Source organism: Leopardus geoffroyi, chromosome E1 (assembly GCF_018350155.1).
Source record: "Leopardus geoffroyi isolate Oge1 chromosome E1, O.geoffroyi_Oge1_pat1.0, whole genome shotgun sequence".
NCBI lineage: Eukaryota > Metazoa > Chordata > Mammalia > Carnivora > Felidae > Leopardus > Leopardus geoffroyi.
In genome coordinates, this window is record NC_059330.1 from 16013024 (window position 1) to 16035256 (window position 22233).

The 22233-nt window shown below is 52.7% G+C and overlaps 1 protein-coding gene across 9 annotated transcripts in view; it reads right to left on the bottom strand.

The window, feature by feature from the left end:
* ABR (ABR activator of RhoGEF and GTPase) overlaps positions 1 to 22233 on the bottom strand; it is a 185233-nt gene that overhangs the window by 34208 nt on the left and 128792 nt on the right. For 7 of the 9 annotated variants that reach the window (XM_045487759.1, XM_045487761.1, XM_045487760.1 and 4 more), the window contains 10 exons: positions 18373 to 18425; positions 17665 to 17805; positions 15806 to 15927; positions 13683 to 13848; positions 9229 to 9351; positions 8829 to 8904; positions 8234 to 8338; positions 7219 to 7293; positions 4379 to 4476; positions 3838 to 3969 (listed from right to left, as the gene is read on the bottom strand). In XM_045487759.1, coding sequence (XP_045343715.1) covers positions 3838 to 3969; positions 4379 to 4476; positions 7219 to 7293; positions 8234 to 8338; positions 8829 to 8904; positions 9229 to 9351; positions 13683 to 13848; positions 15806 to 15927; positions 17665 to 17805; positions 18373 to 18425 — 1091 coding nt within the window. The remainder of the gene's footprint in view (positions 1 to 3837; positions 3970 to 4378; positions 4477 to 7218; positions 7294 to 8233; positions 8339 to 8828; positions 8905 to 9228; positions 9352 to 13682; positions 13849 to 15805; positions 15928 to 17664; positions 17806 to 18372; positions 18426 to 22233) is intronic. The other 2 variants (XM_045487763.1, XM_045487764.1) reach the window with 1 other exon arrangement.

Here is a 22233-nt window from a genome sequence, read left to right on the forward strand (position 1 = left end):
TGGGACACTCCCTGCACATCCCTGCCTCCCAGCATGGCCACAAAGGCCTTTTCCCCGGAATGCCCACCCTGCTCCTTTCTGCTGATCCAGAGCCTGCCCACCTTGCTAGAATAACACAGAACCTTAAAATGGCAATTCATGTGCTGGCCATTATGTAAAATGATTTTTATGAAGTATAAGATCTACTTTGGGTAATGTAACAAAAAAGGTAATTATAAAGACTACATACAGCCCCAGAAAAAAGGGAGGTAATGATATTACATGAAAATAGAAAAAATACAAAATACACACTGTGATTAAAGCTATATAAAAATTTCTATGCCTGCGGAAGGGAAAAGGCACAAAGTCGAATGGCTGTTTCAGAGGAGTGGGAGGAGGGATGGCTCGTGATTCTGTTTCAAGTCCCTTTACTATTACTGCAATTTTCCTTCTAATATAAACACTGCATTTGGAATTTTAAAAAATCCAGGGCTCTCAAATCCCCCTCACTCCACCTCCTCCTGGGAGCCTCCCTGATTCCGGCCCACGGTGGTCTTTCCTTCTTTGAATTCCTGCTGCACGCTTTTCCATCTTATTCCACAGGGAACAGCGGCAGGCAGGAGAACGTCTGCAGAGGACAGGGCTCCAGCCTGCCTCCAGTTCTGGTTCTGGTCCTGTCTCCCTCCCCACAGGCAGCCTGGCGTTGGACAGGTCACCTACCCCTTTGGTGCCTCAGTCTTCTCATCTTTCCAACTGCGATCGCTTTCCTCTCCCACAGGGTATGTGAAGACCCCTGAGAAAACAGCTTCAAGTGCTGGGTGCTAGCTCTGGGGTGCTATCACCATCATTACTGGCATCTCGTTGTGCTCTCTTGTGGCTTGGCTCTCCGATCTTGAGGCCAGGCCTCTATGGATCTTGGAGCAGCCAGCCCATGGTGGGTACACTGCAGATGGATGGTAAGTCCCCCACCCCTGGCTCTTTTCTCTGCAGGCATGCTCATTCTGCTTCTTGCCAGGTGCACCAGGCGGTAAGCATCCCCTGCCAATGTAAAAGGACTCCAGACTAAAGAAGGACTAGGCTCACTTTATACCATAAAGTGGGGTGCTGGGGCAGAATATCACCCTGGCTCCTTCTCTGGGCCACTAGCCATGCCAGTGCCCTGTACCCAGCCTGGGAGATTCCTTGATGGAGGCCTGGGGGATAAGGACACAGCACAGAGAGGGCATGGTTGCCCTGCACACGGTCAGCAGAGGCGACGGGCCTCAGTGTCCTCACGGGGAGGATATAATTGTCATTTTCCTCGCAGAGCTGTTGCGAGGATCAGAGGAGATCATGTTTGGGAATGTGCCTCCAAGAGCCCAAGGGCTGGACACACGTTGCTGATCAGAGCTGCCATTTGTCTGCCACTAAATGCTGTCCTGCACCCCCAGCCTGCTGCTCCAGATTCCCTGCCCCCACTGCCACAGCAAGCAAACTCAGAGAGAGACTCGCTTCTGAGCAAACACCTGGAGCTCAGGAAACGGAATCCCTCGCTGTTCTTTGGATGGGCTGAGTAGGAAGGGGCTTAGAAAGAAGGTGGCAGACAGGCATGGGCCTTCTTTCCCCTGCCCCTCCTTCAGGTCACCCAAACATTACCAAAGATGGCCCCTATGGCAAGGCCACCTTTAGCTCCTTCCTCAGTGCCCGCCAAAGGGGAGCAGAGCCATGTGCCAGAGGCTGGTGCCAATTCCTTTCCTTGGACACGTGGCATAAAGGGAGGTGGGAGCAAGATGTGGGAACAGACTGTTCTGTGGCTCCGCGGGGCCTGGCCACATGGGACTGGCTCAGCGCAGGCTTTCCACCCAGCCTGGCGATCCACAGGGGCTCCGTGGGGCATCACGGGGGAGCAGGCTTTATGAGGCATGGCGCACACTGGGCAGGACACCCCCACCCCTCCCTGACCCACGGGCAGGAGGGCAAGGCAGCTCCATAGCTGAGGGCCAAGGGCTGCGCCCTGGGGAGGAGAGGGCTGGGAGACTCCGAAGTCCTCTAGAGAATGCTGGCTCTCAGCTGGCCGCTCATAGGCCCAGGTCAGCTGGCAGCAGGAAGGTTTGTATTTCTTTTAATATCAACTCCCAGGCATTTAACATTCCTCGAAGCTTAAACACAGAAACATTTTCCTTACCACACTGTGCTTTCTTCTCTGCCAAACATAACCTGGCTTCCTCCCCTTCCCCCAAAGCCTCCATCTGCTCCTGTCTCCAAGATGTAATGATTTATGGTGTGTTTCCCCTGGGGCTTGTGAGGCTGACAGAAACGAGGAGGAGGAGGGAAGCAATGGAGCTGGAAGTCCAGGTGGGGACGGTGCCATGGGGCCCTGGAATCTGGATTCTGGGGAGGGGGGGTCAGGACCCACAATGCTCACTTGAGGGGGCTGCCCTGGATACCCTTTTTAACTCTCCCATGCCACGGCCACCAATGGCCCAGGAAGCCATCTTGGCTGGGTATCTCCTGGGGCTGAGCAGGCCAGCCCCAAACCCCTTCCCCGCCTGTCCCTCCTGGCCAGCCCAGGGATATGGAGACGGGGCCCCCACCCCTTATGCCTGCAGGAAGTAGGTTCTGAGTTTACAGCCCTCTCTCTCATCTAAATTAATGAAGGACTGGCTTGTGGTTGCCTGGCAGCCCGGTTTCCCTGGTGACAGTGCTGAAGAGCGGGTCCCACAGCATCAGGAACGGACACGCACAGGAACACGGGGCGACAGGAGGCGGATGGCCGGGCCCCCACCGAATAACGCCATTCCCCTGTTCTAACACTGAGGTGAAAATAGGTGGGAGAAGGAAGAGGCCCATATGGGTCCCCAAAGGGCACTACCGCCAAGAACTTTACCCAGCCAAAGCCAGATACCAATCTCTGCAGCCTCAACAGAGCAGCAGAGAACAAACACTTCCTTTGAAAAAGCATCATTCAGCTCCCCCCCCCCCATCACACCTGGGGCAATTAAGCTCAGAGCACCTAATGCCCATGGGCTCTGTCCCAGTGCTAGTTACTGCTTCCCTTGATTTCGTGGTCACAGAATCCACCCCCAACAAGGCCACTTGTGTCCTAAACAGAAGGTGCCAGATGGAGTGTGGATGGCTCCATGCTGAATGTCATCCCTCCACACCTGCATCCTCTTAATAGGTGAATGAATAGCAGCCATCTTCAAAACTGGCAGAATGTTCCAGAGACACAGGCTGCAAATAAACAAGGCTTTCAAGAAACACAGCTGAGGCACATATACTCTTACCCTGACTCAGGACCTGGCTCTACCAACACCCACAGAACCTACCCGAAGCCAATGAACTCCTGGCATGAGTAAGGCCCAGCAGCCCTAGCAACAAGTCAGAGACCAGCCCCCAGCAAGCCAGCTGGGTCCTAAGCCCTTCCAGCTTAGTGGCAAAGGCTCAGGGTCTCACTCCTCCTATGCCAGACATTGCTAATCAAACACAGCATTCATGGATGCAATATAGCCTCAGAATCCTTCTCAGCACAATGTTCCTGGGAAAAGCCGCCAGCAGATCAGAGTGGAGATGTGACAACCAAGGTAGGAGTCATGTCTCCAGCCCACCATGCAGGAGTGTGTGTGATGTACCTGAGCCAGCCGTGAAGCCCGAGGAAGCAGGCACACGTGGGCTTCTGGAGCTAGAACAAGATGCCATCTCCAGCAGGGGAGAACAATCACCTTGGGGAACTTTTCTCAAACCAGCTTTAGACCCAAGTCACAAAGAGCCAAGCACCTTAGCCAAGAGGCAGGTAGGAAGGACTCCTTCCCAGTGGCACTGCCTCTTGGCAGTTTCCAGAGCCCTGCCTTGGTGCCCTGGCCGCGCCCGAACCCTCACCTGGATCTGTCCTTTGCCCATGATCTTGTCCACGATCTCGTTGTTGTCCTTGTTGACCTTGGTCTTGTCATAGCACTTTTCGTAGCACAGGATCCTCAGGGACTGGGAGCCCTCCAGCTCAATCTCAAACTCCTGGGGAAAGATGGTACCACGATCCTGAAACTCCAAAGCTGAGACACAAAGCTTCCTGGCAGGTGGGGGCCCCAAACTTGCAAGGTGAGAAAGGGGTGAGGGGGGCCCATGAGGAGCACATTGCAAGGCATGGAGGAACTTCCTCTCTTTCTGGAGCTCCAGAGGCCTCCAAATTCACTGATGAGGTGGAATTTGGGCCTGAGCTGAAAACCCCATGTCTAGACATAAACACGGTATCAGACACCAAATGAGCAGGGAGTGGAGAGCAGAGGGGTTGGAGAGAGAGAATTCGCCAAACCAACAGGCTCGGCCACCCCCAGCCAACAGGAAGTGAGCACGGGGAGTGGGGTGGGCACAGCTGGTGATAAGCTCAGGGGTCCCTGTGGGGACACCAGCCCCCTCCACTCACCTCATCCCATTTGGGCTCTGTCGTGTCCCGGAACACCCTGGTTTTGGCTTTGCTGACAAAATAGCCAAAGGAATCCACCTCCAGGGTGCAGTACAGGTCTGCAGTGGGGACAGGCAGAGACACATCAAAGTGAGGTCTGAGACTCAGGACCTCGGGAGGGAAAGGGGGATAAATGCCTCTGTCCCTCCCAGCGTTCCTGCAGGGCAGCCCTCAGTGTTCCCCTTTCCACTTCTCTGCCCTCTTCTTAGCTGGCTCTGCCCCTCCCGCCTCATTCACCACCCTCCAGCTACACTGGCCTCCTCCCTCCAATGTGCCCAGCTGGCCTCACCTGAGGGCCCTTGCACTTGCAGTCCTTCATCCCTGATCCTGGCTTGGCTGCCTCGTCCCCACGAAACCCGTGGCCGAGGTCTTCACTGACCACGCAAACTGAAGAAGCTCCCCTCCCCCCTCCTCCCTCCCCCTCCCCGCTGACCCCACGTTTCTCAACAGGGCATCTGGCATTGGAGGTGGGAGGCTCTGGAGGGCATTTGGCCCCTGGGCGCTGTAAATCTGGAGCAACCCCCACTCACTGTGAAAAACCCAAAATGCCCCCCGCCTTCCAAAAGCTCGGTTTGTTTTCTTCATAGCACTCGACTTTAACTCAAGTTATCTTTCTGCCCGTCTGTCTCCCCTCACTACATCGACACCACACAGGCAGAAGCCTGGTCCTCCTAGCCACCAGTGTACCCTCGGCACCAAGGGCAGGGCCTGCACAGAGTAGGCACACGGTGAGTATTTGCGGGATGAATGAACGAAGCAAGCTTTTACCACCACCCCAAGTGCTTCAGGTGACAAAGTGGTGGAGGGCTGGGGTGGGAGGAAGGGGAGTTTTCCCTAGTGTTTCCACCTTGAACTGTGGCCTTTAAGGCTGAAAATCTTCTCCCCTCCACTCCGGGATCCAGCTGACGCGGCCACAACACTGGGTAGCCACCCCAGGCACTCTGCAAATCCACAGACTCCCTCTGGGGCTCAGACCCTGGCACCCCTCCCCCTCCATGGGACCTGTCAAGGTTGTTTCCCAGGGTAAATGGTGCTTTGGAGGTGCTTTGGGGGTATTAGAGCCAATCCTCTGACTTGTGAATCAAGGGGCAGAGGTCAGAGGGTGGACATACATGCCCCTCCCAGGCCCCCGTTAAAGGGCTTTCCTCAGAAAGGAGAGAGGATGGGGCTGCCCCCGAGTTGTCTCTGGCCGGGTGTGATGCAGACCAGATATAGCTGGGTATCAGAGCACACTGGAATGTGGGCACGGATTAAAGCAGGAATCACGATGGTGTCTACATCCCAGGCCTGACAGGGCAGATGTAATGAACTTATTAGGACAAAGAGCCATGGTTGAAGATTCATGGGGCCTAACCCTGCGGACTTAGAATGAACACGTGAGTGGCTCAGGAGGCCGGTAGAGGGAGGAGGTGGGGACAATCTGGAGGTCAGGAGAGGTTTTGTAGCAGCTCACCTCGTGTCTAACTGCCCTGACCCAGTTTGGGAGGCAGAACATCTATCTGCCCTTGGAGAGCGGGCCACTCTCCCCCAATTTGCTGGCTCCCGGGGGCCCACGCTAGCAAACAGGGAGCAGAGAGACAGGGTGAGGCACCTGGGCAGTGTGGGTCACAGACTCAGGTGTATGTAACAGTCCTAAGGAGCTTACTCACCGGGAATATTCCCGGGCAGCTTCCCGGACCCTCCCCAGAACCCTGGGGAGTCTGTGTGTCTGGCGAGGGTCCAGGAAGCTGCCATGTGTACAAGCACAGCTTGAGCGATAAGTGACATGGTTCTGGCCATACTGAGAGAAACCCTTCTCTAAAGCAAAAAGTAGGCGTGTTGCTAAATGGGAATGATATCAGTGACCTCCGAGGGATGTCGAGGATCACAGCAGAAAATCCACTTGAAAGGGCTCTGAACATGCCAAGGCATGTCCACACGCTGGCCACATTGGAGTTTTCTCCAGCATCTAGCAAGGTGCCCAGGCGCAGTAGTAAGCTACCCCATGAACTTCACAGTAAACGTTTATCAAATGGCTGGCTGTGAGCCAACGCCACATTTTCTGTGTGATGTGCCACAGGGAGAGAGGCACAGGACAGACCTCCCCACTGCCACAGAGAAAGAGAAGGGGGGGGGGTGCGGGAAGGGGTGGGTGAAGAGGAGAGGAGTCAGGAGCCTTGGGGTTCTGACCCTCTGTGATGTTAACTCCCTTTAATCTCTCTGTGACTCAGTTTTCTCATCTGGCAAATGGGGAGAAACAATCAGGTATCTAACTGGCTCACAAATTCCTACGGGGAAAAGTTAGATAAAAAAGTGTAATTGTATTTTGTCCAACACTAAGATCTGCACAGATTTAGTAGATCATGATAAAGAAGGAAGAAAAGTGATGGGTGTGCCAGTGCATTCACTGTCATATTTAAGCCTGCTCTTAGGTCAGTATTAATGAGGATGTTTGCCTTTTATGGAGAAAGAAGTTGAGGCTCTGAGAGGTCAAAAGGCTTGCCCAAGGTCACATAGCTTATAACTGGCAGAGATGGGGTTAGAGCCCAGGATTTCAGGCACCTAGGGGTTGGGGAGGGCTTAAGAAAGAGCAGATCTTGGAGACACAGGGCAGCCAAGAGGAGCTGGTTCCTGACCGTCAGGGGAATGAATGGCCACCCACCCACATGTCAAGGCAGCTGGCAGGCCCCCAGCGTGGGGCAGGCCAGAGCAGGGTAAGTGGGCAGCAGAAGGCCCCATGCAATGGGTCCACAGGGACTTCTCATGAATGGATGAGCAATGGCTCTCTGCTCTCCCTAGGGCTGGGGTTCAGGGGCACTTACTGGCTGACTGCTTAAACCCCTTGGCAGAGTGGACGATGACATGGAGGAAGCCATAGAGTCCTGGAGACTCATCGTCTGTAAGAGAGGAAAGCCCGCAGGGTAGGGGGTGGTGAGAGGCCTGCTTCAGCCCCTTCTCACCCCAGGCTGGCAGGAAGGCACAGAGGGTGGGAGACAGTTGAAGCCTTGGTCTTGCAGCACCACCTGGTGGCTGGATGAAGAAGTTTCCAGAGCCCACAGCTTCCTGGAATGTGAGCTGTAGTGCTTCTCCCTCTACAGAGCCCGGAAGGCCAATCCACATCTTCCCTACGGGGCCAGGGATTTCATACTATTCCCCAGGGGCACTTTTCCTCCGGCTCTGAATCCTGCCTATCCCATGGCTGTCCTCTGCAGTGTCGCCTTTCCAAGTGAAAATTAACCACTATAAGTCAGCCTCCTCTTGGGACAGGGGGCAGATGACCCCCATATGGGGAGGACAGTCTGCCTTCAAAACCCCTTCCACAAGGTGTACCCCCTCCCAGCACCCACAAACAACCAGATACCACCCATTCTGGGCCAGCCCGGATCACAGCCCTCTCCTGCTCCAAAACCTCCTGCAGGTTCCACGGCTTGACCAAACGTCTTTGCTTGGCATTCAAGGCCTTCCGAGATCTGGTCCCTGGAAGCTTCTGACATTACTTCTCATACACTAATCCATCTATGCTTTCCCCCTCCACTGCCATCACATCTCATGCTTCAGTCTTTTGCTTCCATTCTCTGACTACCTCATGAACATATTAACAACATGATTCCAGTATATGATGGTGCCAGATTCTCCTCTCAAGCCAGAGGGGGGCCAGTGATGAATTGAGACCATCTGGGAACTCAGCAGAGAACAACCCCTATTCAAGCTCTCTGTGTACCTGGCAACTGAGTCGTTACAGCCACGTGTCTGGCTAGGTCCTAACGGAAGCTTCCAGCAATGCCCTGGGGGCTAGGACCTGCTGATAAGGCAGGAACCTTGGGTTCCAGATCTTACCGTCTTTATTGCTGGTGACAGGAATGTTGTGTACAGTCCTAAGTTTGAAACAGGATCCCGTGAGCACCTGGAGCTCCACTGAGCTCAGGACAAAGGCCTGGAGATCTGTAGGAGGAGCCAAGAGGAAAATGTCGTCACAGACCCACCAGGACCTGCTGCTCTTCTCTGGGGGCGACTGAAGGAAAAAAGCTTAGCTCTAGGGGCAGAGCGGGTCATTGGAAGGGAGGGAAAGACTTGCAGACACTCACATGGGAGCAGTCATAGGTGCTGTCAGCGGGTAGGGATGAGAGAGTCTAACTGAAAAGGCTCGAGAATGTGTGTATGAGATAGCGAGAGCAAGAGAAAGAGAGATAGACAAGCCTGGGCCCCGAGTCCAGTCCTGTTGCTAATTCACTGTGTGCCTTAAACAAATCACTTACGTCCTTTGGGCCTCAAGTGGTCAGTAGCATCAATTAAGTGCCACCTGCCCTGGCACCTTGCAGAGTGACTGTGAGGGCCAAGGAGGAAACCCTGCACATGAAAGTGCATGGAAATGCAAAAGGCCACTGTTGCCATGGATACCATCAGAGCAGTGTAAAGTGGGGCGGGACTTTACCCTTCTTCTGTAGCTTCTGAATTGCTTCTCTCCACTCTGACCTCTCATAGTCTGAGGACAGTAGGAACAGGTAACTCTGAAGAGAGGAGACGAGAAGTCAATGGGGTGACCATGTGCCAAGCACATTCCTGGCTCCTTCTTACCCAGGCACCCCTAGGCTTGGAGAAGGTGGCAGCTGGGAGGAGAGTCTCCTTTCCTGGAAGCCCAGTGACAGGAGTGGCAGTGCCAGTGATGGCCAGCAGGGGGCACTGGCTCCATACCAGCTGGGAGTTGCACCTTCCTTGGGAATCCCGCCTAAGTGCCTGACTCCCACCACAGGTCATGGACAGGAGCCCTAGAGAATGGCAGCCCTGGACCAAGGAAGGCGGTTGCTTCTGTCCCATCCCCACCCCTCCCTGACCTTTCCATTCCGATTGTGGATCCGAAATGGGATCGTGGGGGAGTTGAGCAGCAGCAAGAACTCGTTCTCAAACATCTTCTTTTTCAGGCGCTCGATGGCCCGGCTCTGTCCTTTGTTGGCTTTCTGTGGGGGGATGGAGGGCACAGATGGTTTCCCTCACACACTCCACTCTGCACTCAGCATCTCTAAGCACAACACTCCCTTGTGCATTAGTCGTGTCTTTTTCTTTTTTATATTTTATGACGCTTTGACATCTTGGGGCGCCTAGCTAGCCAGGAAGAAAACTACCCCTCCCTTAGAAATCAGGCAAGCTGATCCCTAAGATAGTAAATGACTCCTCTGTGTGCAGACCTTCCATATACAAACCAACCAGCCCTGAGTTCATACCCCCAACACCTCCTTTACCTAACTCTCACTCACCATGCCAATATTCCTCTGCTTTAAATAACCCAAGGCCAGATAGCACACAACTAGAGACCACCCTATAGCCCAGATCCTGCTGACGTTTTTCCAACTCTCAGTCCTAAGGAGTTGCCCCTTGCCTTGCTTTCTTTCCCTGTGGGAAACACGATACAGGCCCTGAGCCATGCTCTCCCCAGAGGTCTTCAGCATCCTGACCAAACCTGGTGCTTCCCCTGTGGCCTGTGTGGTATGACATGCCCCCTCCTCTTGGAAGCTCTAGGTCTTAAGAATCTTCTTTTAGTGCCATTAGCCCATCCATGTCATCACTCAGTCATCTCTAGAAATCAGATCCTGGGCACCATCAAGATATTCTGCTTAAGGGGCATCTGGGTGGCTCAGTCGGTTGGGCGTCCAACTTCGGCTCAGGTCATGATCTCATGGCTCGTGGGTTCAAGCCCTGCTTTGGGCTTTGTGCTGACAGCTCAGAGCCTGGAGCCTGCTTCGCATTCTGTGTCTCCCTCTCTCTCTGTCCCTCCCCTGCTCACGCTCTGTCTCTCAAAAATAAACCTTAAAAAAAAAAAAAAAAAAAAAAAGATACCCTGCTTAAAAACTTCAGACACCTTTCAGCAAAAAGCCCCAACTGCTGGACTGGCACTCGGGGCCTCCCGGGGCTGGGCTCTGGCCTCCATGCGCAGCTGAATATCCCACCACACCCCACCCTGCACACCCCACCTCAGCTGCACGGTATTGTTATTCCCTATTCTTTAACAAGCCATTATGTCTCAACCCATGCTCTCTCCTCCAGCTTTTCAAGTTTGTATTTCATGAAGGATCCCTTCCGTCTTATTAACTGTGGTTATGCTCCACATTTCCGTTCTGGCACTGCCCTCAAGCTCCTCAGTTAGAATTCATCTCTATGGCATTTTCTTACCCACTAGACTAGCAAAAATGGCAACAACTGCTCATAGCCAGTGTTGTGACAGTGTGGGGAGACAGTGACTCTCACACACTGCAGGGAAGGTGGGGGGGGGGGGTTGGTACATAATCAGATGCAACCTTTTCAGAGGTAAACGTGGCAATTAGTGCAAGCCCTCTGTCCCAGCCATCCCACTTGTAAGGAATCTACCAGAGAGAAATAGGAGTGCAGTCAGGTTTACTGCAGTCTTGCCGGTTGAGAGTACAATATCACATGCGTCCCCGTGCAGTCAAGCAACAGAATACAATAGGATTGCAGCTGGGGCACCTGGGTCACTCAATGGGTTAAGCGTCCAACTCCTGATTTCTGCTCACGTCATGATCTCACGGTTCATGAGTTCGAGCCCCGAGTCGGGCCCTGTGCTGACGGCTGACAGTATGGAGCATGTTTAGGATTCTCTCTGCCCCTCCCCTGCACTCTTGCTCTCTCTCAAAAATAAATAAACATTAAAAGAATAGGATACAGCTGTTAAAAGGAATCTGCTAGGTCCAAAAAGCTCTAAGACACACCATTAAGTGAAAAGCTTAAGTTGCAAAATGGCACATTGTAGTCTGGTCTCATTACAAAAAACATACTACACACCTGTAAAAGCAGAGAAGAGTCTAGAAGAACACACCTTAAACTGCTGACAATGGGGGGGTGGATGCTAATCTGTTACACTTTGTACACTTCAGTATTGTATTTCTTGTTACAATAAGCCAGTGTTACATTGGTGATCAGAACAAAAACAAGTTTTTAAAAAAGTATTATTAAAAGAATAAATCACTGCTCCTGTGACTCAGAGAACAACAATGTGCTTCCCCAGGGACTCTCCTCATATCGTGTCACATGCTGACGTCAGTAACGGGTAAGACAAGGAACTCCATGAGAGGTATCTGGCACGCCCCTGCAGCCAGTGGCCAGTGGAGCTCAGCAAGTGTACCTTCAACTGAGCAGAAGGCCACATCTGTGCACCTGGTGCAGGAGGGAGGGGACAAAGTCCACCATCAACCAGGACCAGGATGCCCCGGGGTGGGGCTTGGCCATTCAGGAGGAGGACACCTGTGCCCTTCTGAGGAGATATGCCTGCATCACACCCCCCAGTCCTAGGTCATCTCTCTGACCCAGACACCCCTGGGGTCATTACTGTGGTCTTCCTCTCTTTCAAAGAGGGATGTCTAAGCTGAAAGTATTCTTAGAAGCCATCTCATCTGGTCATGGATTCCTCAATAACTGTTTATGAAGCATCTATTATGTGCTAAGTCCTAGGGACATAGAACTGAAGAAAACAGTGCCCTGGCTAGAGTTCAAATTCAAGTGGGGAAAAGAGAAAGCAGCCAGTGAAATTATGATTCAGGACCAATAAAGCAAAACAAAGGGGCAAACACCAGGAGCCGGAAAGCAAGGCACCCAACCCAGACTGCAATGGGTACATATCAGGGAAGACTCTTCGGGAGGTGAGGCCTAAGCCAAGTCACTGGGCGAGGAGAGGAAACCAGGCCAACCAACCAAGCCTCTCCATGCCTTTCGTGACATTCACCGGGAAGGCTCCTTCTAGGGGGGCTTTCCTCCAGCCATTGTTTTCAAATATATGAATTGAAGGCTATACATTTTCCTCTAAAGAGTGCTTTGGCCACATCCATGGGGTTTGATATGAGTGCTTTCATTTTCATGCAGTTCTAAACATTTTGTAGTGTCGATTTGACTTCCTTTTCACCTTGAAAGTTTTAATTTTCTAGGTATTTACTTAACTGTATTCTACTTGTTGATTTCTAATTTTGCTTCACTGTGGTCTGTGAACATGACCAGTAGGCCATCAATTTCTTTAGGGATACCTGGCTGGCTCAGTTGGTGGAGCATGTGACTCTTGATCTTGGGATTGGGAGTTCTAGCCCCATGTTAGGCGTAGAGCTTACTTAAAAAAATTTTTTTTTAATTTGAGATTTCCTTTGAGACTTAATACATGATAAATGTGTGCAAATGTTCCACATGAGTTTGATAAGAATTTCAGTTCTGGCTACAGCACAAGCTTCTGTGCATTTTTAGTTTTTCATTTAAATTTTTTAAAGTTTATTTTATTTATTTATTTTTTTTTTTTTCTTAATGTTTTTATTTATTTTTGAGACAGAGAGAGACAGAGCATGAGCAGGGAAGGGGCAGAGAGAGAGGGAGACACAGAATCGGAAGCAGGCTCCAGGCTCTCAGCCATCAGCACAGAACCCAATGTGAGGCTCGAACTCACAGACTGTGAGATCATGACCTGAGCCGAAGTCAGACGCTCAACCGACTGAGCCACCCAGGCGCCCCTGAAGTTTATTTATTTTTATTAAAAATTTTTTTCCAATGTTTATTTATTTTTGAGAGACAGAGACAGCATGAGCGAGGGAGTGGCAGAGAGAGAGGGAGACATAGAATCTGAAACAGGCTCCAGGCTCTGAGCTGTCAGTACAGAGCCCAATGTGGGGCTTGTACTTGTACTCACGAACCCTGAGATCATGACCTCAGCCAAAGTCGGACACTTAACTGACTGAGCCACCCAGGTGCCCCTTATTTATTTATTTTTAGAGAGAGAGAGAAAGAGAGAGAGAGAGAGAATGAATGAATCCCAAGCAGGCTCCACACAGTGAGCGTGGTATTCAATGTGGGGCTCGATCCCATGAACCGAGAGATCATGACCTGAGCTGAAGTCAAGAGTCAGACACTTAACCCACTGAACCACCCAGCCTCCCCAATCTGAGAGGCCTCTCAGGCTCCTTCTTGCATGCATCCTGCTTTTCCTTAAGAAGGCCTTCTTCTCTCACTTCCCTTTTCTACAGTGCTTGACATACACCAGGAAACTTCCTATGACTAACTTCAGTCAATTCTGAGCACTGACTTCTTGGCCTTCCCTCCATCCGCTCAGTGCTAATCTGCCACAGCCAGAGTCTCTTCCTGAGCATGTACTTGAGGCCTCCTATCCTTGCATCCCGCCTCCCTTATCGGATTCTCAAAACTCACAACTTCCCCTCCTTCTGCCACCTTGGCACACCTGGTTCAAAGGGCCCCAAGGAAAAGGGCCACCCTCCCTACCTCGGCTCAGATGCCAGGCTCTACTCACCTCCTTCTGGATTTCACTCTTGAGGGCAGAAATCTTCATTTTCATGTCTTCCAGCTCATGGTCTGGGAAGGGATGCACCTGGGGGCTGGCCTCAGACTCCTCAGGGGATGGAAACACTAGGTCAGCCAGGGGGATGTACCACTTGCAGTCATATTGCTGGTGCTTCCTGCAAATGAGCCAGAGAAAGACATGAGCCAGAGGGAAGGAACTTGGCTCTTCAAGCCTGAACTGCTAGAATCCAAAGAAACCTGAAAGGGATTTGCTGTGAACTTGTCACAGGCAAGAATGATCCATGTCCTTGAGGAGTCTGATCAGAAAACCCACGTGTGGAGAAATGACAGTCAAGTTCTAGGGTCAGGCGGCGGTGAGGGCTGTGGACCTTGGCCTTGCCAATCTTCAGGCCCAGTACGACTGATGTTTTTAAATATCTCAACCCTCTAACACTTTCCTATTCCCCATTGCACACTCTTCCCTCCCCCAAGCCTATCTCTACTTAGCTCATATTCGTTATCCTTTGGGCTAGAGGTGTATTCACACATGTTATCTTTAATGCCAACTCTGATCAATAGAGGTCATGTGGGGTACTGGGTAGAAGATTATAAAGCCACACCCAAGCCTAGTGGGAAACAGTGCCGTGGTTCATTAGTAATGTCTGTCACGGGCAAAGGACTAAAGGCATAGGTGTCTTTGCTTATGACTGCCATCTCTGCTTTTGAATGATCTCATCTGTGATCCCGTTCCAGGGAACTAAAGCACATAATAACCTCTCCTTCTCTCACTTCCCTCAGGACTTGGGTTTGCACCTCTCGTTGTGGCCCCTTAGTGCTGCAGTCTCCCCTGGACTCTGAGGCACACAGTAGGGGATCAAGAAGTGGGGGAGGAAAAATGAGGGAATGAGTACCACATAACCTCTTCTGCTCACGGCACAGTGTAGACTCATGTCACTGCATGTGGAGATGGAGGTGGAAAGCAGCTTTCAGGTCTGATTAAGGTTCAAATCCTACCTTCTCTAGCTCTAGTGCGACCTTGGGCAACTGAATTTTTTTCTTCTTCTCCTTTTTTTATTTTAGAGAGAGAGCGCGCACATGTGAGTAGGGGAGAGGGGCAGAAGGAAACAGAATCCAAAGTAGGCTCCACACTCAGCACAGAGCCTGACATGGGGCTTGATCCCACAACCCTGGGATCGTGACCTGAGCCAAAATCAAGAGTTGGACACTCAACTGACTGAGCCACCCAGACGCCCCTGATTTAACTTTTCTAAGTCTCTTCTCTTGTCTGTGAGATGAGGATAATAATACCCACTTTGTGGAGTTTGGGGGAAGATTGGAAATAATAGAGTCAAAGCATTTGTCATGGCACCTGGCATGGCATAAGCACTCAATAATGACAGCAGATTTAATGAATATTCACCAAATTGCAGTTAGCAAAAATTTAGAGCTGTCTAATAAAAGGAGAATGCTTAAGTAAATTATGGCATATCCACTTGTAACATCATGCAGGAAAGTAAAAGGATGATTATGAAGATTAGGCAGCAACGGGGAAAATGCTTATGACGTGAAATGGAAAAAGCAGCAACCAAAATTGGGCATTCACTCTGATTACAAGTACATGAAAAAACATGAGAAGGTTTAAAAAAACTGGAAGGAAATATAGCAGCAGGAGACTGATGCTTATGTTCGGGTGGGTGATGGGTTTTTCCCCCTGTAGTTTGGTTGTATTATCTTTATAATTAAAAACAGGATTTATCTTTAAAAAAATTTTTTTTTCAACGTTTATTTATTTTTGGGACAGAGAGAGACAGAGCATGAACGGGGGAGGGGCAGAGAGAGAGGGAGACACAGAATCGGAAACAGGCTCCAGGCTCTGAGCCATCAGCCCAGAGCCTGACGCGGGGCTCGAACTCACGGACCGCGAGATCGTGACCTGGCTGAAGTCGGACGCTTAACCGACTGCGCCACCCAGGCGCCCCAGGATTTATCTTTAGAAAAAGGATATGTAGTAAAACAAAATGAATTAATGTGTTTTTTAAAAGGAAAAATAAATGCGGACTGCCCCAGGTGCGGGGGAGGGGGTTCCTCAGGGGGCAGAGTCTAGCTCCCTCCCACCTTGCCCCCTGGACTCACCCTGCGGATGTCTTCTTGAGCTTGGCGCACAGTAGGACATCTGTAAAGAGGAAGACGTGCCGCAGCTTCCGGGAGCTCTCCGACACTTCCACCAGGAAGCCGTCCTTCACCAGCTGCCGTGTCTGAGGGAGATAGCACACCCACCCCCACCTGCTCAGGGGGAGTCAACCTAGGGCCCGGCCTGCTTTGGGGGCACCATCCAGCTGGGAGGTGCCACAGGGACACGGTTAAGGTCCCACAGACACGGGCTTTCTGGCTGTGATCTTGGGCAAGTTCCCTGACCTCTGAGTCTCAGTCTTAACATCTGTAAGATGGGGACAATGATGTCTGCCCTGTAAAGTAGGATTCACCAAGGGTATATGTAAAACGGCCCAATGCCTGGCACATAATATGTGATCGATAAATGGTAGCTTTGTATTTCCCCCCAGCTGCCAACAGCTCTCACCTGGATAGACAATAGTCCAGAACGACTTGGTTTCTCCACACTGGGGCATGAACACCTCCCACTCCCAGCCCCAGGACCACCCCAACCCTGCCTAAGAAGGTGATCTTGTTTCAGTTCAACCTTGACCCACAGACCCGCTGGGGTCTGTTTATGCCACCTCTGAGTGGATTCTATAGGCGACCTCAGCTGGACAGGAGACACTGGTCTCCCTTGGGTGGGGCTGTACCAGTTCCTGGGGGAAACTGCGGCCATCTCTAACCTGGGTTCTGGATGGTTAAGAGCATTTTGCTCCACGCAGAACTTCCAGACTTTCCTCCCTGACACCCTCAGAGCCAGCAGGCTTCTCTGGGGCTGTCACAAACTGTCCCAGCCTTCCCTGTGTTATATACCACGTGACCTACATATTCTGTGATATGTAGGTGGGCATGGTGAAAGTATACAGTTAAAAAGACCTGAAACCGACAGTGCTCTAAACCTTCTGGAGAGCTTTCAGCTATCTTCGAGTCAAACAAGCCAGTAACATTCCAGGATTTGCAAACCAGAGCTGGGAGTTGCACACAGGGATAGCTCTCTATGCCCCATTAGTCACACTCCAGACCCTGTCCCTCATTACTTCCCTCCCCAGGAGATATTGGGGGCTTGTAGATGTAACAAAGGAACATAAACTCAGCCAGCCTTCACTCCTAAATGCCAATTAATTACCTCCCCCGGACAGGGAGCACTGTATAAGGGCCACGCTGCTGACCCACATGGGTTAACTGTCCCTTCGATTCTTTAAACCGCTTCCCCTCTCTGAGATACCCCCACCCTTCCACCAAGAAGGGGCCCCAAGGAACTGGAGCTGCTGTACCACATCTAGGTGCCCACCTGGGACATTCCAGCAACCTTAGCCACCTCTCATTCCAGACTTTCTTGCTGTTGGGCTCGCTCCTAGCTCCTGCCCTCCTATTCATGCAGGCTGATAACAGGCATCTCAGAGCTCGACTCCCCGGGCTCCCTCAGGCTGTGCCATTATCTTCCAGGGGACCCTGAGGGCATCACACTGCCCACGGTGGGTGTGTGCATTCAGCATTGTGAGAGCCAGAGCCCCTGGTTTCCCTGGTATGGGGGACAGTGCGTGAGGCTTGCAGAGAGATAACCCCAGCTAAAGAATCCAGTTCCAACACTTATGGCCAAGAGACCTCGTGTCAGATCTTCAGAGACTCTCCAGGCCTCAGTGGATTATTATAAAGATTAATGAGACACCGAACTTAAAGCTCCCAGGGCCTGAAGACCTTTACTTGGCTGGGCATGGGAGAGGAGGGTTGGAGAGGCAGAATGCCTGCTCCCCTGTGCAAGAGGGCAGGGATAGGTGATGTGGTCCACTGCACCCTTCTCAGCCTGGGTGAGTGGCTGGGCTGGGTCCTGAGCTCACCTCTCCCTTGGGGGTTGTGACGGCAGTCCGGCGGGGGTCAATGTCCTCATTGATGCTGGACAGGAAGTTCTGGGAGATGCGGAGGGCATCCTGGAGCAGCGGGTAGTCTGGGTGGTCCACAGGTGTGTGCTTCAGCAGGTCCTGGGAAGGGGTGGGGTGAGTCAGGGGCGGCAGTTCTGGGGCTCAACGAGAAGACAGTGGGGACTCAATCTTCACCAAAGGAATTCCAAGGGGGGGCACTAAGGGACCCATGCTCTAATCTGGTCATGCCTGCAAAATCAGGGTCAGAGAGGCAGCGTCAGGGCAGTGGCGCCCCTTTGTCACTAGTGCAGTCATCACTCTTCCCCCTGGCGGAGTGAGCCAGGTGGAGTCTCATCTCACCGAGCAGCTGTGAGAGACACCCCTCTACCCACCCCACAGCTGCTCCAAGGATCCTGGAGACCATTAGGCCAGGGATGGGGAGGCAGGAAGTGCCTGCCTCCCCGGAAGCATTTGGTCAAACGTCAAACTTAGTAGCCAGGCTATATTTAGGCCCTGGCTCCATTGGCATAGGTACCACAGACCAGGCAGGTACAGTCGGGACCCAGGGACACTCTGCCCGGCTCCCCAAGTGGGTTGTTCTCAGTGACTCCAGCGCTCACCACCCTGGGCTCAGCCTCCCACTCAACTCCTAACACCTCCCTGGCCATCCAGGGGGCTGACACTCACATGTAGGACCAGGGTGCTCCTGGTGACTCGGTCAATGGGCTTGTAGAGCAGAGCTGTTGGCAAAGGCAGGGAGAAGGAGACAGGACAGATGACATACAGGGAGCAGCTCGACACCTTAGAGATGAGCCTTATCCCCACCCTCCCCGCCCCCCTGCCGCTGCCCTACACGGACACCTATGTGCAGGAAGCCACAGCTCCATTCTGTCCCAGGGCAGGCCAGATGACACCAACAGGCAGACATGCAGCCCTGGCAGCCCAGGCCCCCTCCTACCTGCCTCGTCTCATCAGTCACCCGAGGTGACTTCTTTAAGGGCCATCCCACAGGCCTGTCCTTGTCTGACCAGGCTCAGAGCAGATGAAGATGCTCCTCTGCACCCTTAACCCTGCATCATACAGCTATACCTAGCCTCACCCCATAGAGCTCTAGCACCCCCAGAATGTGGGAAAGAGACGTGCTGTTTTTTCCAGGGAAGGTAGTTCCTCCACACCCAATCATTCTCATACTCCTCCGGTCCAAGGTCTGGCATTGCCAGCTGGGAACGGCAGGCTTTGTTCCGACCCACACGGTTGGCCTCATCCCCATGAGAAGACCCCGCCCCCCCCACCCTCCATGCCCTCAAACTCTCCAACCAAACAGGACAGGCTGAGGGCCAGGGAGGCAGGCCAGCTCTCCACATAAAGGCTCTGCTCTCAACCAAGTGGCAGCTGAGGGGGCAAAGATTTCCCACAGGAATTCAGGTGGGGCCTCTGGGAGCCCCAAAGAGGCTGGGGAAATGCCAGCTCAGCAGGGCCCCCGTTCACCACACCCCGGGGCTGACCAGGACAAATGAGGATTGCTGGGATTCAGCAGGGACAGGTGGAGGCAGCAGCTGGCTGACCATACTTCCAAACAAAGCTTCCTACAAACAGCTGTGCCTCACCCCTCCCAACATACGTGGTTCAGCCTCCGTCCACCTGGACGCCTCTGTCCATAGGCTTGTGACCTCTGTCCTCCTGCCCCGGGGCAGGAAGAGGCAGGAGGCTGGTTGTGACAGTCCCAGAGCCGACACTCATGCCCTAGCTAGCCCCCGAACCAAAGAGTCCCCTGTAGATATAAATACCCCATGCACTGCTAAGCAGACACTTTGGGGAACGATCTGCTGGCTATGGAGAAGATACAGTCTCAGTGGTGCGCCATGAGCCTTATCTGCAGTCTTTGCTTGGCTGCCCTTTAGAATCACTGGGGGAGCTCTTAAAAGAAACAGCTGCCTGCTCCACTCTCCCCACCTCATCAGCGAAATCCCAATCTCTGCTGGGTGGAACCTGGGTATTAGCATTTTTAAAAAGTTCCTTTGCTGATTCTGATATGTACCAATGGTTGAAAACTACTGCTTTAGGCAAACACACTTTCCGTGACTTATTTTAGGCCTTTCTTAACTTAGCAATTGCTAGAGACCCTCCCCATGGTATATGGGAACCAAAATGAACAGGACCAGGCTGGGGTTATCCAGGGATAGGGAGGATACAGCCCAGTTACCAGCCTAGGGCAGGGGGACCCTGTATTGACACTATTTAGAGTATCCACCTGTGGCTTAGCTCATCTGCAGGGGGGAAATCACACCCGAGAACCCCAAAGACCCAAGAGAAAGTGCAAGTTCAGCAGACACCTGCCAGCGTGGGCTCTGGAGTCCCAGCCCCGGGAAAGCTGGTATTGCAGTGCCAGCTCCCTCTGCCCCTCTCCCAGGTCCCGGCAGGAAGAGGCTGACTAAGCTCAGAGGTCTGCGCAAATGGTGGGTTGGGTTTCAGAGGGGTTATTAATACGTCTGAGGTCACCTCAAGTTGACCTATTTGGGGCTGTGGAATGAGTGCCTGGGTTGGGGGAGAGGGGAGGAATGGTGGGGACAGGGGAGTGCAGGAAGAGGGCCCTGGGGCCACAGTCAGACATGGAGGGAAGAAGAGGGGGGAAGAACAACCCCGATGTTCTGCTCATGCTCCCCACGGCCCCTGTACACCAGTCTCCCCTGACAATGCAGGGTAAAGAGCCCGCCCTTCCCCCCTTACCTGTTCCATGGCCCTTCCTGCCCCTGCTTCCCCTACTCTACCTTCTCCTCACCATGCCATTCCAGTTCCTGGGATAGACACCATTCACCAAGTTACAATGCCTGTCTCCCCACCTCCTCCAGGAAGGCTTCCCTGATGAGGATTTTTGCAAACGACACTCACAGTGCCTAAAAGTCAGACCACTGACATAAGCAAGCTGGCCTCTCTGTAGTCTGCTGGGTACTTAATCTGCATCCAGTGGCACTCTCTTATACGTGCTATTTCCTTTGATTAAAAAGACAAGCAATTAATTATCACTAGCCCCATTTTACAGATGAGGAAACTTCTCTAAGGCGCAGAGAAGTTACATAACTTGCTTATAATAACAAAGCTGCAAATGGTAGCTGGGTTTTGAATGTAGGTCTACCCATGCTCCTGGCTTTGAGCTATCATCTTCGGTACAGGAGGGCAGTGTCTGCGAAAGCTCAGTGACCCTCGGGAGGATTCTTGGCGAGATTCACCAGGAAGGAGTGGGTAAGCTGGCCTCTTTTTTGTTACCAAGATGAGCCCCCTCCTTGGGGGCCCGGATCACACACAACTTCCTTTTGCATCCCCCACAGCAACTGGCACAGAGACGTGCAGCAAATAAACCAGTAGGCCAGAGCGAGCCCCAAGTGCAGAATCTCCCCCCTGGAACTCCCAGAACCAGTGTCTCTTGGAGGGGCTGAGAAGATTCTAAACAGTGTGGTTGGTAAAGGCTCATTCTCTCCTCCCTCCCCACTTTGAAGCTGACTTCAAAGACAGCATCGCAGTCACAAAAAAAACCCCTGAACTCCAGTCCCAGGTCTGTTTCACTAAGACTCAACTCCCTTTTGGGGAGGGAAGAGGAAGCAAAGGGCTGACCCGTTTCCTTTTTAAGGAGGCAGAGTGGAGACCTGACCCACTCCTAGGCCAAACCAAAAAGAGCACTTCTCTTCTGATCTTCAAGCAAGGCAATTTCAAGTCCATCCCTCCTCTTGACCCCAGCCTGTTGGAATCTGAGCCAACGGGTGGGGGGCCCAGGACAGCTCCTGCCCGGTGACTGGGGTTCCCACAGCCGTCCTCCTGGGGCAGCTGGAGAGGGGCTACCTCAGGGGTTCCTCCATCAAGAACGAGCCTCGACACAGCATGGCCTGAGAAGGGGAGCGGACAACAGCCCCTCCAGCACAGTGGCCTCTGAGAAAGAGCCCAGGAAACCTCATCATTTCTCCTCCAGCAAACAGCCACCCTCCTCCGTTCAGCCTTCCACAAGGAGCTCCAGGTTACCACGGAGATGTGAAGGCAAAGTGACTGAGAGGATGCAGAGACAAAACGCCTGAGGGAAGGAGGTCCTAAAACCAGCCGCCTGCCGCTCCAACACACAGGGGCCCAGGGCAGCTGGCGTGGAGGTCACACCTGACCCTCCCTCCGCACCCCGTCCCTGCCAAAGGCAGCTCGGGTCATCCCTAAGGCACTTCTTGCCTCAGAGAGCAGCGTCCGCTGCTTCTGGACACCCCCTTTCCTGGGCCTGCTCCTACCTGCTCTGAGCAAGAGCCTGGCTGACAGCACGCGCCTGTCCCAGGACCTCCTTGCTGAGGGAGCTGCAAAGAGGATGCTCTGGGTCCCTTCCATTGACCAGTGGGTGTGTGACCTTCACAAGGCGGCAGCCTGCCACGCCCCCCTCTCTACCTGCTTGCACCAAGTGCCGAGACCTCAGCTTGGGGGTCTCCAGAGGCTAGAAACACCCCCCCACCCCAGGAGCAACCCAATTCCTTCCTGCTCTCCCAACTGCATCCGCGTTCTCCCACTGCTGCTGTTCTGAGG